At 41.2% G+C, this 22,277-nt stretch overlaps 1 protein-coding gene across 1 annotated transcript in view; it reads left to right on the top strand.

Annotated features, from left to right (window-relative positions):
* LOC117482565 (nuclear factor NF-kappa-B p105 subunit-like) overlaps positions 1-22,277 on the top strand; it is a 40,005-nt gene that overhangs the window by 9,187 nt on the left and 8,541 nt on the right. The window contains 11 exon segments of the mRNA XM_034130699.1: positions 7,221-7,372; positions 7,584-7,747; positions 8,807-8,965; positions 13,676-13,780; positions 14,827-14,918; positions 16,118-16,256; positions 16,409-16,466; positions 16,468-16,547; positions 19,381-19,437; positions 19,537-19,600; positions 20,256-20,428. Of these exon segments, the coding sequence (XP_033986590.1) occupies positions 7,221-7,372; positions 7,584-7,747; positions 8,807-8,965; positions 13,676-13,780; positions 14,827-14,918; positions 16,118-16,256; positions 16,409-16,466; positions 16,468-16,547; positions 19,381-19,437; positions 19,537-19,600; positions 20,256-20,428 (1,243 nt within the window).

The raw sequence follows: 22,277 nt of genomic DNA, 5'->3' as shown, positions 1-22,277 counted from the left end.
GAAGAGGGAGAGCAGAGTTTATCCAGAGGAAGCTCCCGTTAGTCATCCAGATGCAGGATAAAGTCAATAAAAGATAATTCTGTAATTAAATACTCACACAGATAAACTAAATTATATATACATACATACATATGTACACATAAACATACATACACTCATTTTCAGTGAAAATACAAATAAATTCCTACCTAATTCATCTCTTCTCTGAGATGAATGTATTTGTGTGCATGGTCCATGTTGAAATAAATACATGATAATAATAATAATAATAATGTCACTATGTTCTGGAACTTTGGGGATTTTAGCCTCTGCAGACCGTTAACATGCACTAACACCTACAGAACACTACAGGAGAGGGAACACCACAGAAAGCAGAGTAGGGCCTCTTTAGAGCTAACACTGATTACAGAGGATCATTTGAGAAGTCTTTTATGGTCTGTTATCTTTAATATGATAATTAGGGACTCCTCCCTGGCTTCCCCCTCTCTTCGGGGGATTCCCCACGTTGAATCAACTCCTCTGTGGTTTCCAAACGTCCAGTTTAATCTCACCTAGAGAGTGTCTGCTGCAGAGAGACTTTACAGCCGGACCCAGCTGTAGTTCTTCCTACATTAATGTTTATAACTTCACTATGAGGTGTAGATCCTAACGGTCTTTCATTGCATATCACTTCTTTATACAGGTCTTTTCTTGTAGATCTCTAAAGGCAAGGGTGTAACTTTGGTTTGAGAAGTGGGGGGGACACAAAACAGGGGGTCCTCCGCAATGAAACATTTTCTCGATTTAATTCCATTTCCTGCCTTTCTACAAATATATTAGGGACTATGGTGTTAACAAGGCCAAGAAAAATGTGTAGTGTATATAATGAGTGCGCACACTTATCTAGTATCCTATCCATGTGAACCTGTTTTATTTGTGATGACCTCACCTCCTCAAGGGGGGTCCCGGGGCATGCACCCCAGGAAGATTTGTTTCTTTAAATTGAAGTTGAATGCATCAATCTGGTGCACTTTGAGGGCAACATGAAGAGATGTATGGATACAGCTCTCAACACTCATATGAAACAGAACTGTATATATTTCAATACTCCAAACCATTAGAATATGCTCACAACCAATAACACATCATCGATATACTCCTCTCTCCTTTCTTTATCTTACCTAGTCTGCATTCTTTCTTTTTATTTATGCATATTTTACTCGCCTTTCAAACTGTGTTTTTGATTTTTTACTGACATTGGAATGATTTATTAACTTATTTTGAACAACTATATTAAATAGATGGAAATATTTGTTTACATAGATGACCAAACCGTTTGAGAGCCACTGAGATAACTTGGACTAAAGTTTACAATCTAAGCGCTCGTGCCACACACGCACAGACGCTCCTCCGTGACGATGAGCACTTGAGTAAAAAAATAACAACACATTTGAAAAGTGGGGCGGACATGTCCCCAGTGGAAATTACGCTCATGTCTAAAGGTATTGTAGTAACATGTAGGTGAGTGTATAAAAGCCTGAATGCTTCACAAGTCACAATCAAAAAATATTCAGTCTGATTTTACGAGAATAAAGTGGTACATTTTTGGGAAAATAGGGTTTTTTATTCAAAGAAAACAAATCACTTTCTCCCAAATAAACCACTTGAATCCCCTTTGAGCAGCATTAGTTCATTAACTGACTTTTATCCAGTTTCAAATCACATTTTGTGACACACACACACACACACACACACACACACGGCACGTAACAACTAATTATATTTTTAAACTATGATTTATTGTCTGTATCTTATATTATATTATTATAGTGTTTCTAATCTCCCACAATCCTCAGCTGCACATCAGACGACCCCCTGTGGTTTGTAGACCTTATGTTGAGAACACCCCCCCCCCCCCCTCTACAGATATACAGAGTTTATGTTTCATGTTTTGTTTCTGAAGCTCCCACATGTTCTGACTAAAAGCAGACGGGGAAATCCCCAGATTCCTGCCGCAGTCTGCAGACACATATCTGACGTTTCACACGAATCCAGATCGTAGACACGTCCCAACAGATTATCCTTAAAGCACCAAACGGAGATGGGAATCTTTTTTTTTAATGAATTTACTTGTGAGATTTCCTTCAGTAGAAATTTGAAAATTCGATGAATATTTTTCTACATTTTATTGTTATTTTGAACTTGTAACAAATAAAACAAACTGAAATATGAACAACGACTCTTAACATAAAAAACAAACTGAATGTTATTCATTTGTCGATTTAAGTAATCTACAGTTTTATATATCAGTGTGTTTCTCTTCAGTTGAGTTTTAGGTTCAAGAATCCTCTGCTTGTCTGAACATGCCCAGGTTAATACTGACACACACACACACACACACACACACACACACACACACACACACACACACGGGAATTTCCTCCCATGACAGCCGGTGTAATTAGCAGGAAGTGGCGTTGCGTCAGAAGCAGGAAAGGTGTTGAGTGTCTGGAGGTGGAGAGCGCCCACTCTGCCCCAGAAACACTGACTCCATTTATAATATTGATTTATGACCGTCCTCCGTCACGTTGAGTCCATGTAGCTGCAGGAAGAAAAACTAAATTAAAATATGTTCCTATCAGCAACCCATTTTTCCATAATCATCATTTCCTGTTGTAGTTTATTTTCTTCTCACAGCTACTTTCACTCTGTTATTGTTTAACTACATTTCCCAAAATGCACTGCAAGAAGCCGAACAATAGCCTGATCTTCCATTTACCTTGTGTAGTGAAATGTATTTAATAATAAATAATAATGCATTTTATTTATATAGGTGACTTTCAAGGTTCTCAAGGTCGTCGTACAAGATAAACAAACACACAACAAAAACAAAACAAGACAATATAATCAATAACAGCAGAGGACGTGTCATGTGATCAGGGTGGATATGCCAGTGTGAAGAGAGATGATTGAAGACGTGATGTAAGACGTGATTTGGCCACTTTATGATGTCATGATCATCATGATGTCCCCCCCCCCCCCCCCCTTATCACCTGAATCTCCTCCTAGAGCACCATTGAGTTCTTTGTAACCAGGGCCCGTTCTCATTTCATCAAATGTCCCTCCTCGACTCCCCTCCTCGACTCCTATCCTCGACTCCCCTCCTCGACTCCTATCCTCGAGACTTAGTCCCGCCCACAGGAGATGCGAGCGGAGGAGCCGAGGAGGGGAACCGAGGAGAGAGGAGGGGAGCCGAGGAGAGAGGAGGGGAAGCAGCAGGCGGTTAGAGAAATGAGAACTCCTCTCCTCTGAGCGGTCATTTTAAAGAGACGTCCATTAATGATGACAGGAGGCACAGCAGCCCTCTGTCTGATGGACAGATGTGTTCATGATGACTTATATATTTACTTTTAATTCATTCACAGTGCGGTATAATGAGACAATAACAGGCTACAGATGCGGACACACACACACATACACACACACACACACACACATAATATGTATATATTTATATAAATATATACAATTTCAGAATCAAACAGAGCACTCTCATAATAACGTAACACTATCAGAGACTGGATATATCCCCCCCCCCTCTCTGGTCGCTACAATGAGGGAAATAAATGACGGGCCAAAAGTTTTATTTACAAGTATTAAAAGTAAGCAGAGGACACCAAACCAACTGAGACCTGTCTGTCCGCTGCATCTACGCACACACTGTACCACACACACCTACACCACACACACGCACCTACAGCTCCTAAAGCATATAATCAGGCTACAGCCGTTGTGTATTTTATTTTGTGAAGCACTAAATGGTTTTAGAAACATCTCGACTTTGTTTGTAGATATCTACTAAACTAAAGCAAATAAAGAGAGTAGGCCTGTTAGACTGAGTGATATATATTATACACACTGCTCTGCTTTCTGCACGGACCTCACAGCTGTTCTCTCTGTAAACATCGCGTCGCGATGAAAGCAGTTAATAAAATAATATCCAGGGGATGCATGCAGAGCTGTGATTGGCTGAGATCAGTCCGGCCGTGCGTCACGACTCTTTGAAACATCTCTGTTGCCGGAAATGCATCCACGAAGGAGCCGCGGAGGACCCATCAGTGTCTCCTCGGTTAGAGCTCCTCCAGAGAGCCTCCTCGACGCTCGATGCTCGGTCCTCGATGTGCATTTCGAGAAATGAGATGTCCTTCAACATGGCGCGCTAAAATTCATTTCCGGGTCACTACCGGAGGAGTCGAGGAGTCGAGGATGGGACATTTGATGAAATGAGAACGGGCCCAGATCTCTCTGAGGGGCGTGGGGAGGGGCTCCTTATTTTCATCTAAAGTAACAGACAGAGAATCAGCACTTTGGAAACAGGGCTGAAACAGAGGGGATTATGGGTAATGCTGCAATGATCTGTTTGGTGTTTCAGCCAATCAGAGACAGGCTCTGGATATATCTGAGACCTGTGATATATTGATGAGAAACAGTATAATAGGGGACCTTTAAAACATGTTTTAACTGTTCCCGTCCTGAACTGTAAAACATCTGAAAATGAAACTTTAGAAACAGAAATGAATTGACCTCATGTTCAATCTAATTATAGTGAACATCAATGATATCGCTTTTTTCCAAGTCTTGTCACTGATGTTAAAACACACTCTTCATAGTGTGTTTTAACTGGGGCCTTTTTTACACAGTGAGGACTTTTTGGGGGAAACTGCGGAGGTTTTAGGAGAGAAGGGACGTTTTTAGAAAGTAACATAACATTGAGTATTTATCCATATCATAACGTGATGTTTCCGATCAGAGCTGCAAAAGAAATGTCTAACACCAAGCTCATTAACAGAAATCGACAAACTCTGGGGTTTCTGCTTTGTAACTTGAGGTTTCTGAGTGAGTTCGTGTGCATCAGATTGATCAGACGTTTTGCAGCAGAAGACGGAGACCGCAAATAAATTAAAGTGTGAATTTGGCAGGAAACCAAAACTGCAGCTCGCTGTGTTTCGAGGAACGAGGAAGTGCCGCCGAGTTTATTCACCTGCAGCCGTTACAGCACTCCTGCAGCAACATGACACACACACACACACACACACACACACACACACACACACACACACACACACACACACACACACGCGATGGAAACAGGAACACTGTATTTCACGTCTGATTTCCTTTGAACAAACGTTTTCTCTGTGATGAGATTCCTTGATAAACAACTTTTTTCTTGCCGTATCGTTATTTTAATCTTATTTACTAGTTTTTCTCGCCAGTCATCTTGAAAAATATCAGTTTTTTCTTTAATTTACACATTTTGTATTTATTTAATTACTCATTTTATGTCGCTCTCTTACTGGTGCCTTCTGTTGTTCTGCTTTGTAACCCTGCAACACGCTTGTTACGTTCCCTCCTGGACTAGGGGTACCAAAGGGAAGTAACAAAATATAAAATAACCGGGCAAGAGAAAAAAAAGGAGAGGAAACCGGTCTGTGAAGCCACAAGATGGACTTTTAATTAATCAAAGACAAAGAGACTCACCAGACAATTTGCAAACTTGCGACAAAACCAAAAAAAATTCTCATGACAGAAAGAGACCACAGTAAATCATAACAATACTCAGAACTTCTACAAGTTGCACGTCCCACGTAGACAACAACCAAAACACTACACTGCAGCACAGATCACCCGCTGCCATCCATGCAGCTCACAGGAGAAGGAGAGAGGGACTGCAGCCTTCCTCAGGTCCTTTATGGAGGCCCTGATTGGGGATTGGGAGCACCTGAGGGAGAGGCTGCACCTGGAGGGAGACAATCAGGGGGAGAGGGACACACACGCACAATTATCCAGTTTTATCTTTGAGGATCTTTTTAAATTGTACTGATCTGGTAAATACTGCTATATTTTTTAAAGATGTTTCAATATGTGTCAACCTCCCTGGAAATAAACCTGATTCTGAAACCCTTTTTCTTTCTCAGTTTGAGACTGTTTTAACATTTATGGCTGTCTTTCCATTTGTTGAAGACTTGTCTATTGCCACGTATAATAAACCAAACCATTTCAAGTATATTAGCTTAAAATGAGCCAAACCTTGTTTACGTGCTGCTCAATTAGCTTCAAATTAGCCAAACGATTGAAGAAGATGGACCTTTTATTGATTGAAATTCAGTTTCCCACTCTGTTATTATAATAATAAGATAAGAAGTCCTTTATTGATCCCCATTTGGGAAATGTTTGTGTTGCAGCAGCATGAAAGATAAGGTATTGTACAATAAAAATGTAAAATACTGTAGAAATAAACAAGAAAGTAGAAAATATACATGTTGAATTACGCACATGAATTTGTTGTTATACATACAAATACACACAGTTATGGTTGTGCACAATGAGAGGATCAGAGTGGAGAGGCTGCCTCGGTGCTTTGCTCAAGGGCTCCTCGGCAGGTGAACTGGCTCCTCTCCACACTCTGTAATCAATCAAATAAAAATATATAAGAACAGTTCATAGCAGGGAATCTCATCACAGTGAAAACGTTATTTCTACATAAAGGAATCAATCCAATCCAACTTTATTTATACAGCACATTTAAAAACAACAGAGTTGACCAAAGTGCTGTACATCAATACATATATAAAAAGCAGCATGAATACATTTAGACAAAACAAATGTAAAAGCACGCGACAATAAAGCCATACTTGTAGCCACAGACTGAAGAACTCTCATACACGATGTAAAAACATGTGTGTGTTTCAGATCAGTAACTATTAGATTTTCTATGAGAAGGCCCAGTCTAATGTCTGGTGTGTGTGTTTCAGATCAGTAACTATTAGATGTTCTTTGAGAAGGCCCAGTCTAATGTCTGGTGTGTGTGTTTCAGATCAGTAACTTAGATGTTCTTTGAGAAGGCCCAGTCTAATGTCTGGTGTGTGTGTTTCAGATCAGTAACTTAGATTTTCTTTGAGAAGGCCCAGTCTAATGTCTGGTGTGTGTGTTTCAGATCAGTAACTTAGATTTTCTTTGAGAAGGCCCAGTCTAATGTCTGGTGTGTGTGTTTCAGATCAGTAACTTAGATTTTCTTTGAGAAGGACCAGTCTAATGTCTGGTGTGTGTGTTTCAGATCAGTAACTATTACATTTTCTTTGAGAAGGACCAGTCTAATGTCTGGTGTGTGTGTTTCAGATCAGTAACTATTACATTTTCTGTGAGAAGGCCCAGTCTAATGTCTGGTGTGTGTGTTTCAGATCAGTAACTACCAGGGTCCGGCGCGCGTGGTGGTCCAGCTGGTGACGGCGCTGACTCCCCTCCCTCAGCTCCACGCTCACAGTCTGGTGGGGAAACAGTGCGATAAAGGGATCTGCGTCACCGAACTGCTGCCCAAAGACTCCAACATCAGGTCTGATTGAATATATTGATGAAAAACAGTATAATAGGGGACCTTTTTAAAGAGGGTGTCATCCTACAATTCTATCTATCTACACACACACACACACACACACACACACACACACACACACACACACACACACACACACACACACACACACACACACACACACACACACACACACACATACACACAAGACTCACAGGTGTGTTTCTGCCAGCTTCCCTAACCTGGGCATCCTCCACGTCACCAAGAAGAACGTGGCGAAGACTCTGGAGGAGAGGATGGTGGAGGCCTTCAGGCTGGGCTACAGCTGCGGAGTCTCCATCCACCCCGAGATCGACGCCATGCAGGGGGAGGTCCGGGTGCCCCGAGAACTCTCCGGTCAGTGTGTGAATAAATAATAAGGAGATTAAAATAACGAAACGGCAGGAAAAAAGTTGTTTATAGAAGGAAATGTCATCACGGTGATAAAGGAAATCAGATGTAAAATACTGTGTGTGTGTGTGTGTGTGTGTGTGTGTGTTATTGTCAATCTCTCAGTTTGTGTGTACAGACAGAGAGATCGAAATACCGTTTCCCACAATCCAGAATACAAAAACAAATATATATAAACGTGTGTGTGTGTGTTCCTGTGCAGGGAACGTTGAGAGGACCACGTGATCCTTCAGACTTTAAGGGGACATATTGGAAAGTGGGGAGTTTTTTTTTATAAAAGTGGGGATGGGATGAGGTTTATGAAAATTAAGAACAAATGTTGGAAAACTGGAGACATTTTAGGAAAGTCTGGATGTTTAAGTACAAATGTTGATTTTTTTGTAAAGTTGATGACATTTGAGAAAAAAAGTCTAGATGTTAAAGGAAAGTGAAGTGATGTATAATTCAGACTAAGACTAAGGACCTTTTGAAGGTTGGAAGTAACGTCATATTTTGGAAAGTAAAGTTATCTCAATCAAATCTCATTTTCCAGATGTGGGCAATGTGTGTCTGAAATCTAACCTAAAAAAACCTTTTCCATTTTCTGGCGTTTTTCTTTCACTTTTTCATTAATATCAGTTTCCCCTCTCACTCTTTAGAGCACCAGCGCAGAATAAGAACTTTTTAGAATCAGAATCAGAAACAGGTTTATTACCAGGAAGTTGAAACGTACGAGGAATTTGATTAGAAAGTCAATATGTTAAAAGGAAACTGTGGATATTTAATGATGTGAGGATATTTTCTGGAAATTATCATTTATAGGAAAGGGAAGTGATTTATACTTCTGTAAAACTAAGGACCTTTTGAAGGTTGGAAGTGAGGACATATTTTAGAAAGTAAAGGGAGCCCTCCTCATTTTCCAGATGTACGCCAAATCCGGAAAATGTGTGTCTGACATCTCACCTAAAAAACATTTCTTTCACTGTTTCATTAATATCCCCCCCCACCCCCCCCCCCTCTCTTCAGAGCACCAGCGCAGTGTGATCTGCAGCACAGCCTCCCAGCAGGCGAAGGAGATGGACCTCAGCGTGGTGAGACTCATGTTCACAGCCTTCCTCCCCGACAGCGACGGAGGCTTCACCAGACGCCTCGAGCCCGTCGTTTCAGACCCCATCTACGACAGCAGTGAGTCCCAAAAACACCCAACCCTCCTACCTACCTACCTACCTACCTACCTACCTACCTACCTACCTACCCACCCACCCATCCATCCATCTATCTATCTATCTAGTCTGCAGAAACAGTTACAGTACACTTCCACATGCTAAGCTAAAGTATGCAGAGACAGTCAGATTCCTGCAGGATGTTTTAAGTATAATTTTAAGTTATTTGTACCTGAGTTTTTTCATTTTATGCTACTTTATACTTCCACTCCTCTACATTTGTTAAGCTTATATCGCACTTTTTCCTCCACTTCATGTATGTGTACAGCATTACATCAGGATAACTTCTGCTCTCAGTGTTTTCTGTGACTTCAGTGTGTTTCTGTATCTGGATTATTGTGAAGTCGGGTTTCATTTCCCTCTTCCTGCCGCTCTGGTTTCCGTATGCTGCAGCTTCCTCTCTGAGTCATCACACTCTGAACCTTCACTTTACATTAAAGCTGCAGTTTACTTTGTTAAGCCGTCTTATTGCATTTCCTTCCTTTATTTAAATATAAGTCTGTATATCAGTATGTAGTGTCTCTACTTTAAAGAGTCCTCTCCTGCTGATGTTCAGGTGTATATCAGTGTGTGATGTCTCTACTTTAAAGAGTCCTCTCCTGCTGATGTTCAGGTGTATATCAGTATGTAGTGTCTCTACTTTAAAGAGTCCTCTCCTGTTGATGTTCAGGTGTATATCAGTATGTAGTGTCTCTACTTTAAAGAGTCCTCTCCTGCTGATGTTCAGGTGTATATCAGTATGTAGTGTCTCTACTTTAAAGAGTCCTCTCCTGCTGATGTTCAGGTGTATATCAGTATTTAGTGTCTCTACTTTAAAGAGTCCTCTCCTGTTGATGTTCAGGTGTATATCAGTATGTAGTGTCTCTACTTTAAAGAGTCCTCTCCTGCTGATGTTCAGGTGTGTATCAGTATGTAGTGTCTCTACTTTAAAGAGTCCTCTCCTGCTGATGTTCAGGTGTATATCAGTATGTAGTGTCTCTACTTTAAAGAGTCCTCTCCTGTTGATGTTCAGGTGTATATCAGTATGTAGTGTCTCTACTTTAAAGAGTCCTCTCCTGCTGATGTTCAGGTGTATATCAGTATTTAGTGTCTCTACTTTAAAGAGTCCTCTCCTGCTGATGTTCAGGTGTATATCAGTATTTAGTGTCTCTACTTTAAAGAGTCCTCTCCTGCTGATGGTCAGGTGTATATCAGTATGTAGTGTCTCTACTTTAAAGAGTCCTCTCCTGCTGATGTTCAGGTGTATATCAGTATGTCGTGTCTCTACTTAAAGAGTCCTCTCCTGCTGATGTTCAGGTGTATATCAGTATGTAGTGTCTCTACTTTAAAGAGTCCTCTCCTGCTGATGTTCAGGTGGATATCAGTATGTAGTGTCTCTACTTTAAAGAGTCCTCTCCTGCTGATGTTCAGGTGTATATCAGTATGTAGTGTCTCTACTTTAAAGAGTCCTCTCCTGCTGATGTTCAGGTGTATTTCAGTATGTAGTTTCTCTACTTTAAAGAGTCCTCTCCTGCTGATGTTCAGGTGTATATCAGTATTTAGTGTCTCTACTTTAAAGAGTCCTCTCCTGCTGATGGTCAGGTGTATATCAGTATGTAGTGTCTCTACTTTAAAGAGTCCTCTCCTGCTGATGTTCAGGTGTATATCAGTATTTAGTGTCTCTACTTTAAAGAGTCCTCTCCTGCTGATGTTCAGGTGTATATCAGTATTTAGTGTCTCTACTTTAAAGAGTCCTCTCCTGCTGATGTTCAGGTGTATATCCGTATGTAGTGTCTCTACTTTAAAGAGTCCTCTCCTGCTGATGTTTAGGTGTATATCAGTATGTAGTGTCTCTACTTTAAAGAGTCCTCTCCTGCTGATGTCAGGTGTATATCAGTATGTAGTCTCTCTACTTAAAGAGTCCTCTCCTGCTGATGTTCAGGTGTATATCAGTATGTAGTGTCTCTACTCTAAAGAGTCCTCTCCTGCTGATGTTCAGGTGTATATCAGTATGTAGTCTCTCTACTTTAAAGAGTCCTCACCTGCTGATGTTCAGGTGTATATCAGTGTGTAGTGTCTCTACTTTAAAGAGTCCTCTCCTGCTGATGTTCAGGTGTTATCAGTATGTAGTGTCTCTACTTAAAGAGTCCTCTCCTGCTGATGTCCAGGTTGTATATCAGTATGTAGTGTCTCTACTTTAAAGAGTCCTCTCCTGCTGATGTTTTCAGGTCTGTATATCCAGTATGTAGTCGGTGTCTCTACTTTAAAGAGTCCTCTCTGCTGATGTTTAGGTGTATATCAGTATGTAGTGTCTCTACTTTAAAGAGTCCTCTCCTGCTGATGTTCAGGTGTATATCAGTATGTAGTGTCTCTACTTTAAAGAGTCCTCTCCTTACTGATGTTCAGGTGTATATCAGTATGTATGTTCTCTACTTTAAAGAGTCCTCTCCTGCTGATGTTCAGGTGTATATCAGTGTGTGTGTCTCTACTTTAAAGAGTCCCTCTCCTGCTGATGTTTCAGGTGTATATCAGTATGTAGTGTCTCTACTTTTAAAGAGTCCTCTCCTGCTGATGTTCAGGTGTATATCAGTATGTAGTGTCTCTACTTTAAAGAGTCCTCTCCTGCTGATGTTCAGGTGTATATCAGTATTTAGTGTCTCTACTTTAAAGAGTCCTCTCCTGCTGATGTTCAGGTGTATATCAGTATTTAGTGTCTCTACTTTAAAGAGTCCTCTCCTGCTGATGGTTCAGGTGTATATCAGTATGTAGTGTCTCTACTTTAAAGAGTCCTCTCCTGCTGATGTTCAGGTGTATATCAGTATGTAGTTGTCTCTACTTTAAAGAGTCCTCTCCTGCTGATGTTCAGGTGTATATCAGTATGTAGTGTCTCTACTTTAAAGAGTCCTCCTCCTGCTGATGTTCAGGTGGATATCAGTAATGTAGTGTCTCTACTTTAAAGAGTCCTCTCCTGCTGATGTTCAGGTGGTATATCAGTATGTAGTGTCTCTACTTTAAAGAGTCCTCTCCTGCTGATGTTCAGGTGTATATCAGTATGTAGTGTCTCTACTTTAAAGAGTCCCTCTCCTGCTGATGTTCAGGTGTATATCAGTATTTAGTGTCTCTACTTTAAAGAGTTCCTCTGCCTGCCTGAGGTTCAGAGTGTATATCAGTATTAGTGTCTCTACTTTACAAGAGGTCCTTCTCCTGCTGATGGGTCAGGTGTATATCAGTATGTAGTGTCGCTACTTAAGGAGTCCTCATCCTGCTGATGTTCAGGTGTATATCAGTATTTAGTGTTCGTCTACTTTAAAGAGGTCCTCTCCCTGCTGATGTTCAGGTGTATAGTCAGTATTTAGTGTCTCTACTTTAAAGAGTCCCTCTCCTGCTGATGTTCAGGTGTATATCAGTATGTAGTGTCTCTACTTTAAAGAGTCCTCTCCTGCTGATGTTCAGGTGGTATATCAGTAGTAGTGTCTCTACTTTAAAGAGTCTCTCCTGCTGATGTTCAGGTGTATATCAGTATGTCAGTCTCTCTACTTTAAAGAGTCCTCTCCTGCTGATGTTCAGGGTGTATATCAGTATGTAGTGTCTCTACTCTAAAGAGTCCTCTCCTGCTGATGTTCAGGTGTATATCAGTATGTAGTCTCTCTACTTTAAAGAGTCCTCACCTGCTGATGTTCAGGTGTATATCAGTGTGTAGTGTCTCTACTTTAAAGAGTCCTCTCCTGCTGATGTTCGGGTGTATATCAGTATGTAGTGTCTCTACTTTAAAGAGTCCTCTCCTGCTGATGTTCAGGTGTATATCAGTATGTAGTGTCTCTACTTTAAAGAGTCCTCTCCTGCTGATGTTCAGGTGTATATCAGTATGTAGTGTCTCTACTTTAAAGAGTCCTCTCCTGCTGATGTTTAGGTGTATATCAGTATGTAGTGTCTCTACTTTAAAGAGTCCTCTCCTGCTGATGTTCAGGTGTATATCAGTATGTAGTGTCTCTACTTTAAAGAGTCCTCTCCTGCTGATGTTCAGGTGTATTTCAGTATGTAGTTTCTCTACTTTAAAGAGTCCTCTCCTGCTGATGTTCAGGTGTATATCAGTATTTAGTGTCTCTACTTTAAAGAGTCCTCTCCTGCTGATGTTCAGGTGTATATCAGCATGTAGTGTCTCTACTTTAAAGAGTCCTCTCCTGCTGATGTTCAGGTGTATATCAGTGTGTAGTGTCTCTACTTTAAAGAGTCCTCTCCTGCTGATGTTCAGGTGTATATCAGTATGTAGAGTCTCTACTTTAAAGAGTCCTCTCCTGCTGATGTTCAGGTGTATATCAGTGTGTAGTGTCTCTACTTTAAAGAGTCATCTCCTGCTGATGTTCAGGTGTATATCAGTATTTAGTGTCTCTACTTTAAAGAGTCCTCTCCTGCTGATGTTCAGGTGTATATCAGCATGTAGTGTCTCTACTTTAAAGAGTCCTCTCCTGCTGATGTTCAGGTGTATATCATTATGTAGTGTCTCTACTTTAAAGAGTCCTCTCCTGCTGATGTTCAGGTGTATATCAGTGTGTAGTGTCTCTACTTTAAAGAGTCCTCTCCTGCTGATGTTCAGGTGTATATCAGTGTGTAGAGTCTCTACTTTAAAGAGTCCTCTCCTGCTGATGTTCAGGTGTATGTATTGATGGTGTTTGTTTGTCTGTTTTTCCCTCAGAAGCCCCGAACGCCTCTAATCTGAAGATTGTTCGGATGGATCGAACGGCCGGCTGTGTGAGCGGAGGAGAGGAGGTTTACCTGCTCTGTGACAAGGTGCAGAAAGGTGAGAAGCATGCTAAAACATAGTGAATAAAATATATCATATGAAGTGTTCGGGAAAATAGTGAATGTCCTCTTCCAATCTGAGAGCAACATGATAACAAAGGTATCCCAACTGTAGCTGTGAACATGACAGGATGTATGATTACCTAGAAGAGCGTCAGGACTGTTTGAGGCATATGATAGCTATGTGATTAACATGATGATTCAGCCTCTATGGAGAGAGACATATGACAAGCATGCTCATTTCTGACGTGGAGCTAATCTGAAGTAAACATTGAATACTGCTTTCTATTCCTCCATCTTGTGACTGTGTAACTCCCTCTCTTGGATATCAGCATGTGAAGGACACTGTTCAGGAACTAGTTGATGCTCTGTATGTGATGACTACTTCCATTCTGGAGAGGATCACAGATACATGGATCCTGAGATTGAAGCTCAAGCCGGGGATGAATTATATTTTTCTAACAGTTAGCATAAAACGACACACACAGGTTGACTCATCATGATGATTTTCCCGTGTCTGTAAAGTGATGATTCAATGAAAAAAAAAAAATGAATTTCCATTTTCACTCCTCAGTTCGTTACCAGATTCTCTAATGTAACAAAGTGCAGGAAATGTAATAAATCAGGTGATACCGCCCCCTGCTGGAGGCTTTCATAACACCTCTGCACTCGGTTTAAATGAGCATTCAGTTATTTTATCAGTGATGTTTCCTGAAACACCACTGATAAAATAGTACATTTTATTCAGATCTATTGACATATCTCCCCAAAAAAATTCCTGGAGTGCTGTTGTTTCTTCTTCCATAGAAAGCCACAGTGTCATTATGCAAACAAACATTTAAAAGGTTATAACATGGGGAAATAAATGAATATTTGGTAGTGATAATAATACATTGTGTGTGTGTGTGTGTGTGTGTGTGTGTGTGTGTGTGTGTGTGTGTGTGTGTGTGTGTGTGTGTGTGTGTGTGTGTGTGTGTGTGTGTGTGTGTGTGTGTGTGTGTGTGTGTGTGTGTGTGTGTGTGTGTGTGTGTGTGTGTTTTCTAGATGATATCCAGGTGAGGTTCTATGAAGAGGACGACTCGGGGTTAATCTGGGAGGCTCTGGGAGATTTTTCCCCGACAGACGTGCACAGACAGGTATTTCTGTTTATATTTAATTAAACAAATAAAATACTACTGGATAGAATAGTAGAGTAATAATAGCAGTTCAATCAGGAGAGACGGTGTTGATGAAAGAATACATATTTATTGCCAGGAATACACAAATGAATATAATGGAGTTTTGGCGATTAGGCCCCGTTGTGCAGGAGTATCATTCGGGAGGGGAGAACCGATCCGATGAAACCCCCCATGGGTCTAGACCCTGGTGGTGGTGAATGGATAGTTGGGTTCGGTCTGAAGGGGAGGGGCTTAGCTTGACCCTGGTGGTGGTGAATGGATAGTTGGGGTCGGTCTGAAGGGGAGGGGCTTAGCTTGACCCTGGTGGTGGTGAATGGATAGTTGGGTTCGGTCTGAAGGGGAGGGGCTTAGCTTGACCCTGGTGGTGGTGAATGGATAGTTGGGGTCGGTCTGAAGGGGAGGGGCTTAGCTTGACCCTGGTGGTGGTGAATGGATAGTTGGGTCGGTCTGAAGGGGAGGGGCTTAGCTTGACCCTGGATTCAGAGGGACAGGAGGTGAAAAGGGGTGGAGGAGGGTTGTGTCGAGTCACCTGAAATGACAGCTGTCAGAGGGGAGAGCAGATTTAAAAGGGTTAGCGGAGCGCTATGATAGGCTTGTGAGAATAGAGCGAAGTGATTGGTTAAGCTGGGGAGTGACGCCCCCGATCACTTATTGAGAGGAGAGCGAGTAGTAACATGGAAATAGTAAATGAATGAGGAAAGACGCTCTTCCTGGTTGAACTCGCGCTGAGCTTCATATGTAGAAGTATGAGTGAAAGTAAATAGTTGTAGTATCATCAGTCCTCATTCTGTGCTGTTTACATAAAACCTGAATACAAATTCCGTTAATGTTCTCTTAATTTGTGAGCTTTTTTCTTTTTAATGTACGACTTATATCTCAGATAGAAATCTAGTTTGTATTCTACATTTGTACACACACACACACACACACACACACACACACACACACACACACACACACACACACACACACACACACACACACAGTATTTTACATCTGATTTCCTTTATCACCGTGATGACATTTCCTTCTATAAACAACTTTTTTCTTGCCGTTTCGTTATTTTAATCTCCTTATTATTTATTCACACACTGACATTTATTACATTTTTATTTCTTACTGTTTTATTCATTCATCTTTTTGCACGTTCTCTTCAGTTCGCCATCGTGTTCAAAACTCCGAAGTATCGCGACCAGAATCTCCAGAAACCCACGTCGGTGTTCGTTCAGCTGAAGAGAAAATCTGACAACGAGACCAGCGAACCCAAACCCTTCACCTACCACCCCCAGATCATAGGTCACCATCATAACAACAACAATAATTATAACAATAACAATGAATACAAATAATGTTAATAAGAATAATAATTTAAAAAAACGATATATAGTACAAAAACGAAATAATAATAACAACAATACTCACCTGCTCTCGTGTCTCTGTGTTTTCAGATAAAGAGGAAGTGCAGAGGAAGAGACAGAAGACGTTGCCCAACTTCCACGACCTCAGTGGGGGGGGGAGGAGGTCTGTACCGAGGAGGAGGAACAGGAGGTGGAGGAGGAGGAGGAGGAGGAACAGGAGGAGGAGGAGGTACAATTATAGAGCAGGGATATTATATAAAATAAAGTGTGAAATGTACAAAAAAAGATCTCAAACTGATGATATAAAAAGTTGAAAATTATTTGAGATTCAAGTTTTTCAAACATTTTGGGGAAAAAACTCAAAGATTTCTGATAAAAAAAACTTGTTGGTTCAAATACTAAAGAAACCTTCAATATAAAAAAAACATTAGATATTTGTTGCAGACTCGCTGTTTGAGGGCTTGATAACCCACTCCCCCTCCACACTCGTTGGTTTGGAACAGCCCTTAATGTGGCGGACCCTCCGCGCGAACGCGCAAACGGAGGGGTAGGGTGTAGGGGTAGGGTGTAGGGGGCGGTTTGGAATTGGGCCTCAATGTTCTGTGTAAATCTGTGGAGTGATCTAGACTCCAGACTCAAACTATTTGCTGCTTCTAATAAACATATCAAGAAACAAGTGAGTTGTCTGACTGAAGTTAATATCACCGGAGATCTCTTATGCTTGAGAAACCTTAAATATAAAAAGAAAAAGAAACATTAAATGTATGAGAAAGAGAAACCTAAAGCTAAAACAACTTAAAATGTTTAAAGGTCCCGGGTGGCAGTATACGCCGTGAAGTGGTTTGCGGCCTGCCAGTAAACCCAAAGCAGAAGAAGACGAAGTGATGTCAGCGGCTCATTTGCGTAATCTTCCCTCAGGGACTTATTCCGGTGTGAACGCGATCTGCTCTTTAGTTTAGGAACTAAGTGCTGGGAACTAAGTGCGGGAAAGTACTTGGTGTGAAAGCGGCTAATGGTGCTCTAGGAGGAGATGCAGGTGATAAGGGGGGGGGGGGGGGGGGTTACCTTCGTTGCTGATTGGCTAATGGTTGCACAAGCCAAAACATCGTTATGACCAGGGCTGCACATAACTGGTGCGCAGGTGCGCATGCGCACCCCCCACCAAAAAAAGGTTCTCACTAGGGCACCCCCCCCCCCCGTTCATAAAGTCAAGAACCCCTCAAAAGGTTTATTTCATTTTAAGGATGCGCACCAAGCAACATCTCCAGGTGCTCCTTTGAGAACCAGGGCAAAACAGTTATGTACACCCATCGTTATGACATCATAAAGTGGCCAAAATCTGATCAGCTCATTTTCAGACAGGTTTTTATAAAAATGGATCAAACAGAGAGAGAATCTTTGTTCCTGAAACTTTCAGAGTCTCTTTCCACAGAGGGGACACATGTTGATGAAGAAGAGACATGAAGAAGAGGGGACACATGTTGATGTAGAAGAGACATGAAGAAGAGGGGACACATGTGATGTTAGAAGAGACATGAAGAAGAGCGGGACACATGTTGATTGTAGAAGAGACATGAATGAAGAGGGACACATGTTGATGTAAGAAGAGGACATGAAGAAGAGGGGACACATGTGTGATGTAGAAGAGACATGAAGAAGAGGGGACACATGTTGATGTAGAAGAGACATGAAGAAGAAGAGGGACCACATGTGATGTAGAAGAGACATGAAGAAGGAGGGGACACATGTTGATGTAGAAGAGACATGAAGAGGGGACACATGTTGATGTAGAAGAGACATGAAGAGAGGGGACACATGTTGATGTAGAAGAGACATGAAGAAGAGGGGACACATGTTGATGTAGCAAGAGACATGGAGAAGAGGGGACACATGTTGATGTAGAAGAGACATGAAGAAGAGGGGACCATGTTGATGTAGAAGAGACATGAAGAAGAGGGGACACATGTTGATGTAGAAGAGACATGAAGAAGAGGGGACACATGTTGATGTAGAAGAGACATGAAGAAGAGGGGACACATGTTGATGTAGAAGAGACATGACGAAGAGGGGACACATGTGATGTAGCAGAGACATGAGAAGAGGGGACACATGTTGATGTAGAAGAGACATGACAAGAGGGGACACATGTTGATGTAGAAGAGACATGGAGAAGAGGGGACACATGTTGATGTAGAAGAGACATGAAGAAGAGGGGACACATTTGATGTAGAAGAGACTGGAGAAGAGGGGACCATGTTGATGTAGAGAGACATGAAGAAGAGGGACACATGTTGATGTAGAAGAGACATGACGAAGAAGGGGACACATGTTGATGTAGAAGAGACATGGAGAAGAGGGGACACATGTTGATGTAGAAGAGACATGAAGAAGAGGGGACACATGTTGATGTAGAAGAGACATGATGAAGAGGGGACACATGTTGATGTAGAAGAGACATGGAGAAGAGGGGACACATGTTGATGTAGAAGAGACATGAAGAAGAGGGGACACATGTTGATGTAGAAGAGACATGGAGAAGAGGGGACACATGTTGATGTAGAAGAGACATGAAGAAGAGGGGACACATGTTGATGTAGAAGAGACATGAAGAAGAGGGGACACATGTTGATGTAGAAGAGACATGACGAAGAGGGGACACATGTTGATGTAGAAGAGACATGGAGAAGAGGGGACACATGTTGATGTAGAAGAGACATGAAGAAGAGGGGACACATGTTGATGTAGAAGAGACATGGAGAAGTGGAGTTTGCATGATAGGTGACCTTTAAATAAAACAATATTATGTGAGATTACGAGGAAATATTTAGATCTTAATTCATGAGAAAAACATACAAATGTGGAAAAAGGGGGAGCATTATCTGTGATTTAAGTGTTAGATCATATGAAATTAAACGTGTGATCATTCTGAGAATAAAGGGTTAAATGTATGGGAAATATACACAGGTTGACACGTACATTACCATTTAAGTGGCACAACTAGAGATTCTTCACTTCTTGAGGCCGTCAGCTGATGTTTTGGGTGCGTTTGATTTATCCTGCAGGTTACTTCCAGGGCTTCACTACCTACAACTATGGAGGAGGAGGAGGAGGAGGAGGAGGAGGAGGAGGAGGAGGAGGAGGAGGAGGAGGAGGAGGAGGAGGAGGAGGAGGAGGAGGAGGTGGAGGAGGTGGAGGAGCAGGAGCAGCAGGAGGAGGAAGTTTCTCCACTGGATACTCAGCTGGTCTGGGAGGAGGAGGCATCAAACACAGTGAGAGAAATACGTCACTCTGGTCCTTAAACAAAATAACTGCAGTGTGGGAAATGAAATAAAATGAGCATCAAATAAACCAGAGAGAATATTACATAATGACTTCTGGCTGGAAATGGAAGTCCTGATGATTTCAGAATTCAACTTTTTTTTACTATTTATTCACAAAACTTTTTCCTCACAATTTGATTACTTTCTGACAATTCGACTTTTTCAGAAAATGTGACGTTTTCCTCAGTTTCACTTTTTTCTCACAATTCAACTTTTTTTCCAGAATTAAACTTTTGTCTCAGATTTCAACTTTTTTTTTTATTTGACTTTTTTTATTACAATTCGACTTTTTTGACTTTTTTCTCAGAATTAAACTTTCTCTGAATTCCACTTTTTTTTTTAACTTTTTTCTCACAATTTTACTTTTTTCTCAGAATAAAAAATAAAATGACCAACCTCTAAACCAGAGAAAATATTACATAATGACTTCTGGGCTGTAAATGGAAGTCCTGATGTTGATGTTACAATTTAACTGGCAAAACTAGTGATTTCTATAAATTAACATAAAAAACCTGCACAACTCACAAGAGGACAAACTTTAAAAATCAACGATAAAATAAAATAAAACATTTGCAAGAAAATAATTGAAAAAATCAAATGTATTCGACTTCTTTTAGTTTTTCCTATGTCCTGATGATATGTGATGTTGCTTCAGAGGGCGGCAGCGACCCGGACGAGGACTCGGGGTCGGGGGTCGCTCTGAGAGCCGCTGCCCAGGAAGGAGGCCTCGAGCTGGGGGAGAGAAGTGAGGAGGAGGGGGTCAGTGTGGAGGAGGCAGGACAACACAGAGGTACAGTGCCTTCATTATACATTACATTATTATACAATATTATACAATATTATACACTTTATATTCATATTAAATACTTTGAGAAACTAAGAACTTGAGGTTTATCTCATAAAATAAAGAAAATCAAAGTCTGAATACATATGGGATTAAAGACACAAATATGATCATTTTCGTGGGTTTTCTTGCAAACGTATACTCTCAGAGAATATACATTTCTTTATGGTATCTTTATTAAATTCTTCTTAATTTCCAATTTAATCTAGGACATTTGTTTCTTGCTATATTACCCTCGCTACCCTGCTCCTTAATTATTATTTATTTTTCACCTGAAATGGTATATATAATGACATGTTACTCTCTTGTTGGTTTTAAGGTGCCGTATTTAGGGCAGCATTACCAAATGCATCTGAAAATCTGAGTTTTGCTGAGTGTTTAAAATAATAATACTGATATTTTAGCCTTTCATTTGCTCTTTCCCTGTGTGTTCTCTGGTGTTCTAACTCTTCCCTGTGTTCTCTGGTGTTCTAACTCTTCCCTGTGTTCTCTGGTGTTCTAACTCTTTCCTGTGTGTTCTCTGGTGTTCTAACTCTTCCCTGTGTGTTCTCTGGTGTTCTAACTCTTCCCTGTGTGTTCTCTGGTGTTCTAACTCTTTCCTGTGTGTTCTCTGGTGTTCTAACTCTTCCCTGTGTGTTCTCTAGTGTTCTAACTCTTTACTGTGTGTTCTCTGGTGTTCTAACTCTTCCCTGTGTGTTCTCTGGTGTTCTAACTCTTTCCTGTGTTCTCTGGTGTTCTAACTCTTCCCTGTGTGTTCTCTAGTGTTCTAACTCTTCCCTGTGTGTTCTCTGGTGTTCTAACTCTTCCCTGTGTGTTCTCTGGTGTTCTAACTCTTCCCTGTGTGTTCTCTGATGTTCTAACTCTTCCCTGTGTGTTCTCTGGTGTTCTAACTCTTCCCTGTGTGTTCTCTGGTGTTCTAACTCTTCCCTGTGTGTTCTCTAGTGTTCTAACTCTTCCCTGTGTTCTCTGGTGTTCTAACTCTTCCCTGTGTTCTCTAGTGTTCTAACTCTTTCCTGTGTTCTCTAGTGTTCTAACTCTTTCCTGTGTGTTCTCTAGTGTTCTAACTCTTCCCTGTGTGTTCTCTGGTGTTCTAACTCTTCCCTGTGTTCTCTGGTGTTCTAACTCTTTCCTGTGTTCTCTGGTGTTCTAACTCTTTCCTGTGTTCTCTAGTGTTCTAACTCTTCCCTGTGTTCTCTGGTGTTCTAACTCTTCCCTGTGTTCTCTAGTGTTCTAACTCTTCCCTGTGTGTTCTCTAGTGTTCTAACTCTTCCCTGTGTTCTCTGGTGTTCTAACTCTTTCCTGTGTGTTCTCTAGTGTTCTAACTCTTCCCTGTGTTCTCTGGTGTTCTAACTCTTTCCTGTGTGTTCTCTAGTGTTCTAACTCTTCCCTGTGTTCTCTGGTGTTCTAACTCTTTCCTGTGTGTTCTCTGGTGTTCCAACTCTTCCCTGTGTTCTCTGGTGTTCCAACTCTTTCCTGTGTTCTCTAGTGTTCTAACTCTTCCCTGTGTTCTCTGGTGTTCTAACTCTTCCCTGTGTGTTCTCTAGTGTTCTAACTCTTCCCTGTGTGTTCTCTGGTGTTCTAACTCTTCCCTGTGTGTTCTCTGGTGTTCTAACTCTTCCCTGTGTTCTCTAGTGTTCTAACTCTTTCCTGTGTGTTCTCTAGTGTTCTAACTCTTCCCTGTGTTCTCTGGTGTTCTAACTCTTCCCTGTGTGTTCTCTGGTGTTCTAACTCTTTCCTGTGTGTTCTCTGGTGTTCTAACTCTTCCCTGTGTTCTCTAGTGTTCTAACTCTTCCCT

The sequence above is a fragment of the Trematomus bernacchii genome, unplaced genomic scaffold (genome assembly GCF_902827165.1).
Source record: "Trematomus bernacchii unplaced genomic scaffold, fTreBer1.1, whole genome shotgun sequence".
In the NCBI taxonomy this organism is placed as follows: domain Eukaryota; kingdom Metazoa; phylum Chordata; class Actinopteri; order Perciformes; family Nototheniidae; genus Trematomus; species Trematomus bernacchii.
This window is presented reverse-complemented; position numbering and strand designations above follow the sequence as displayed.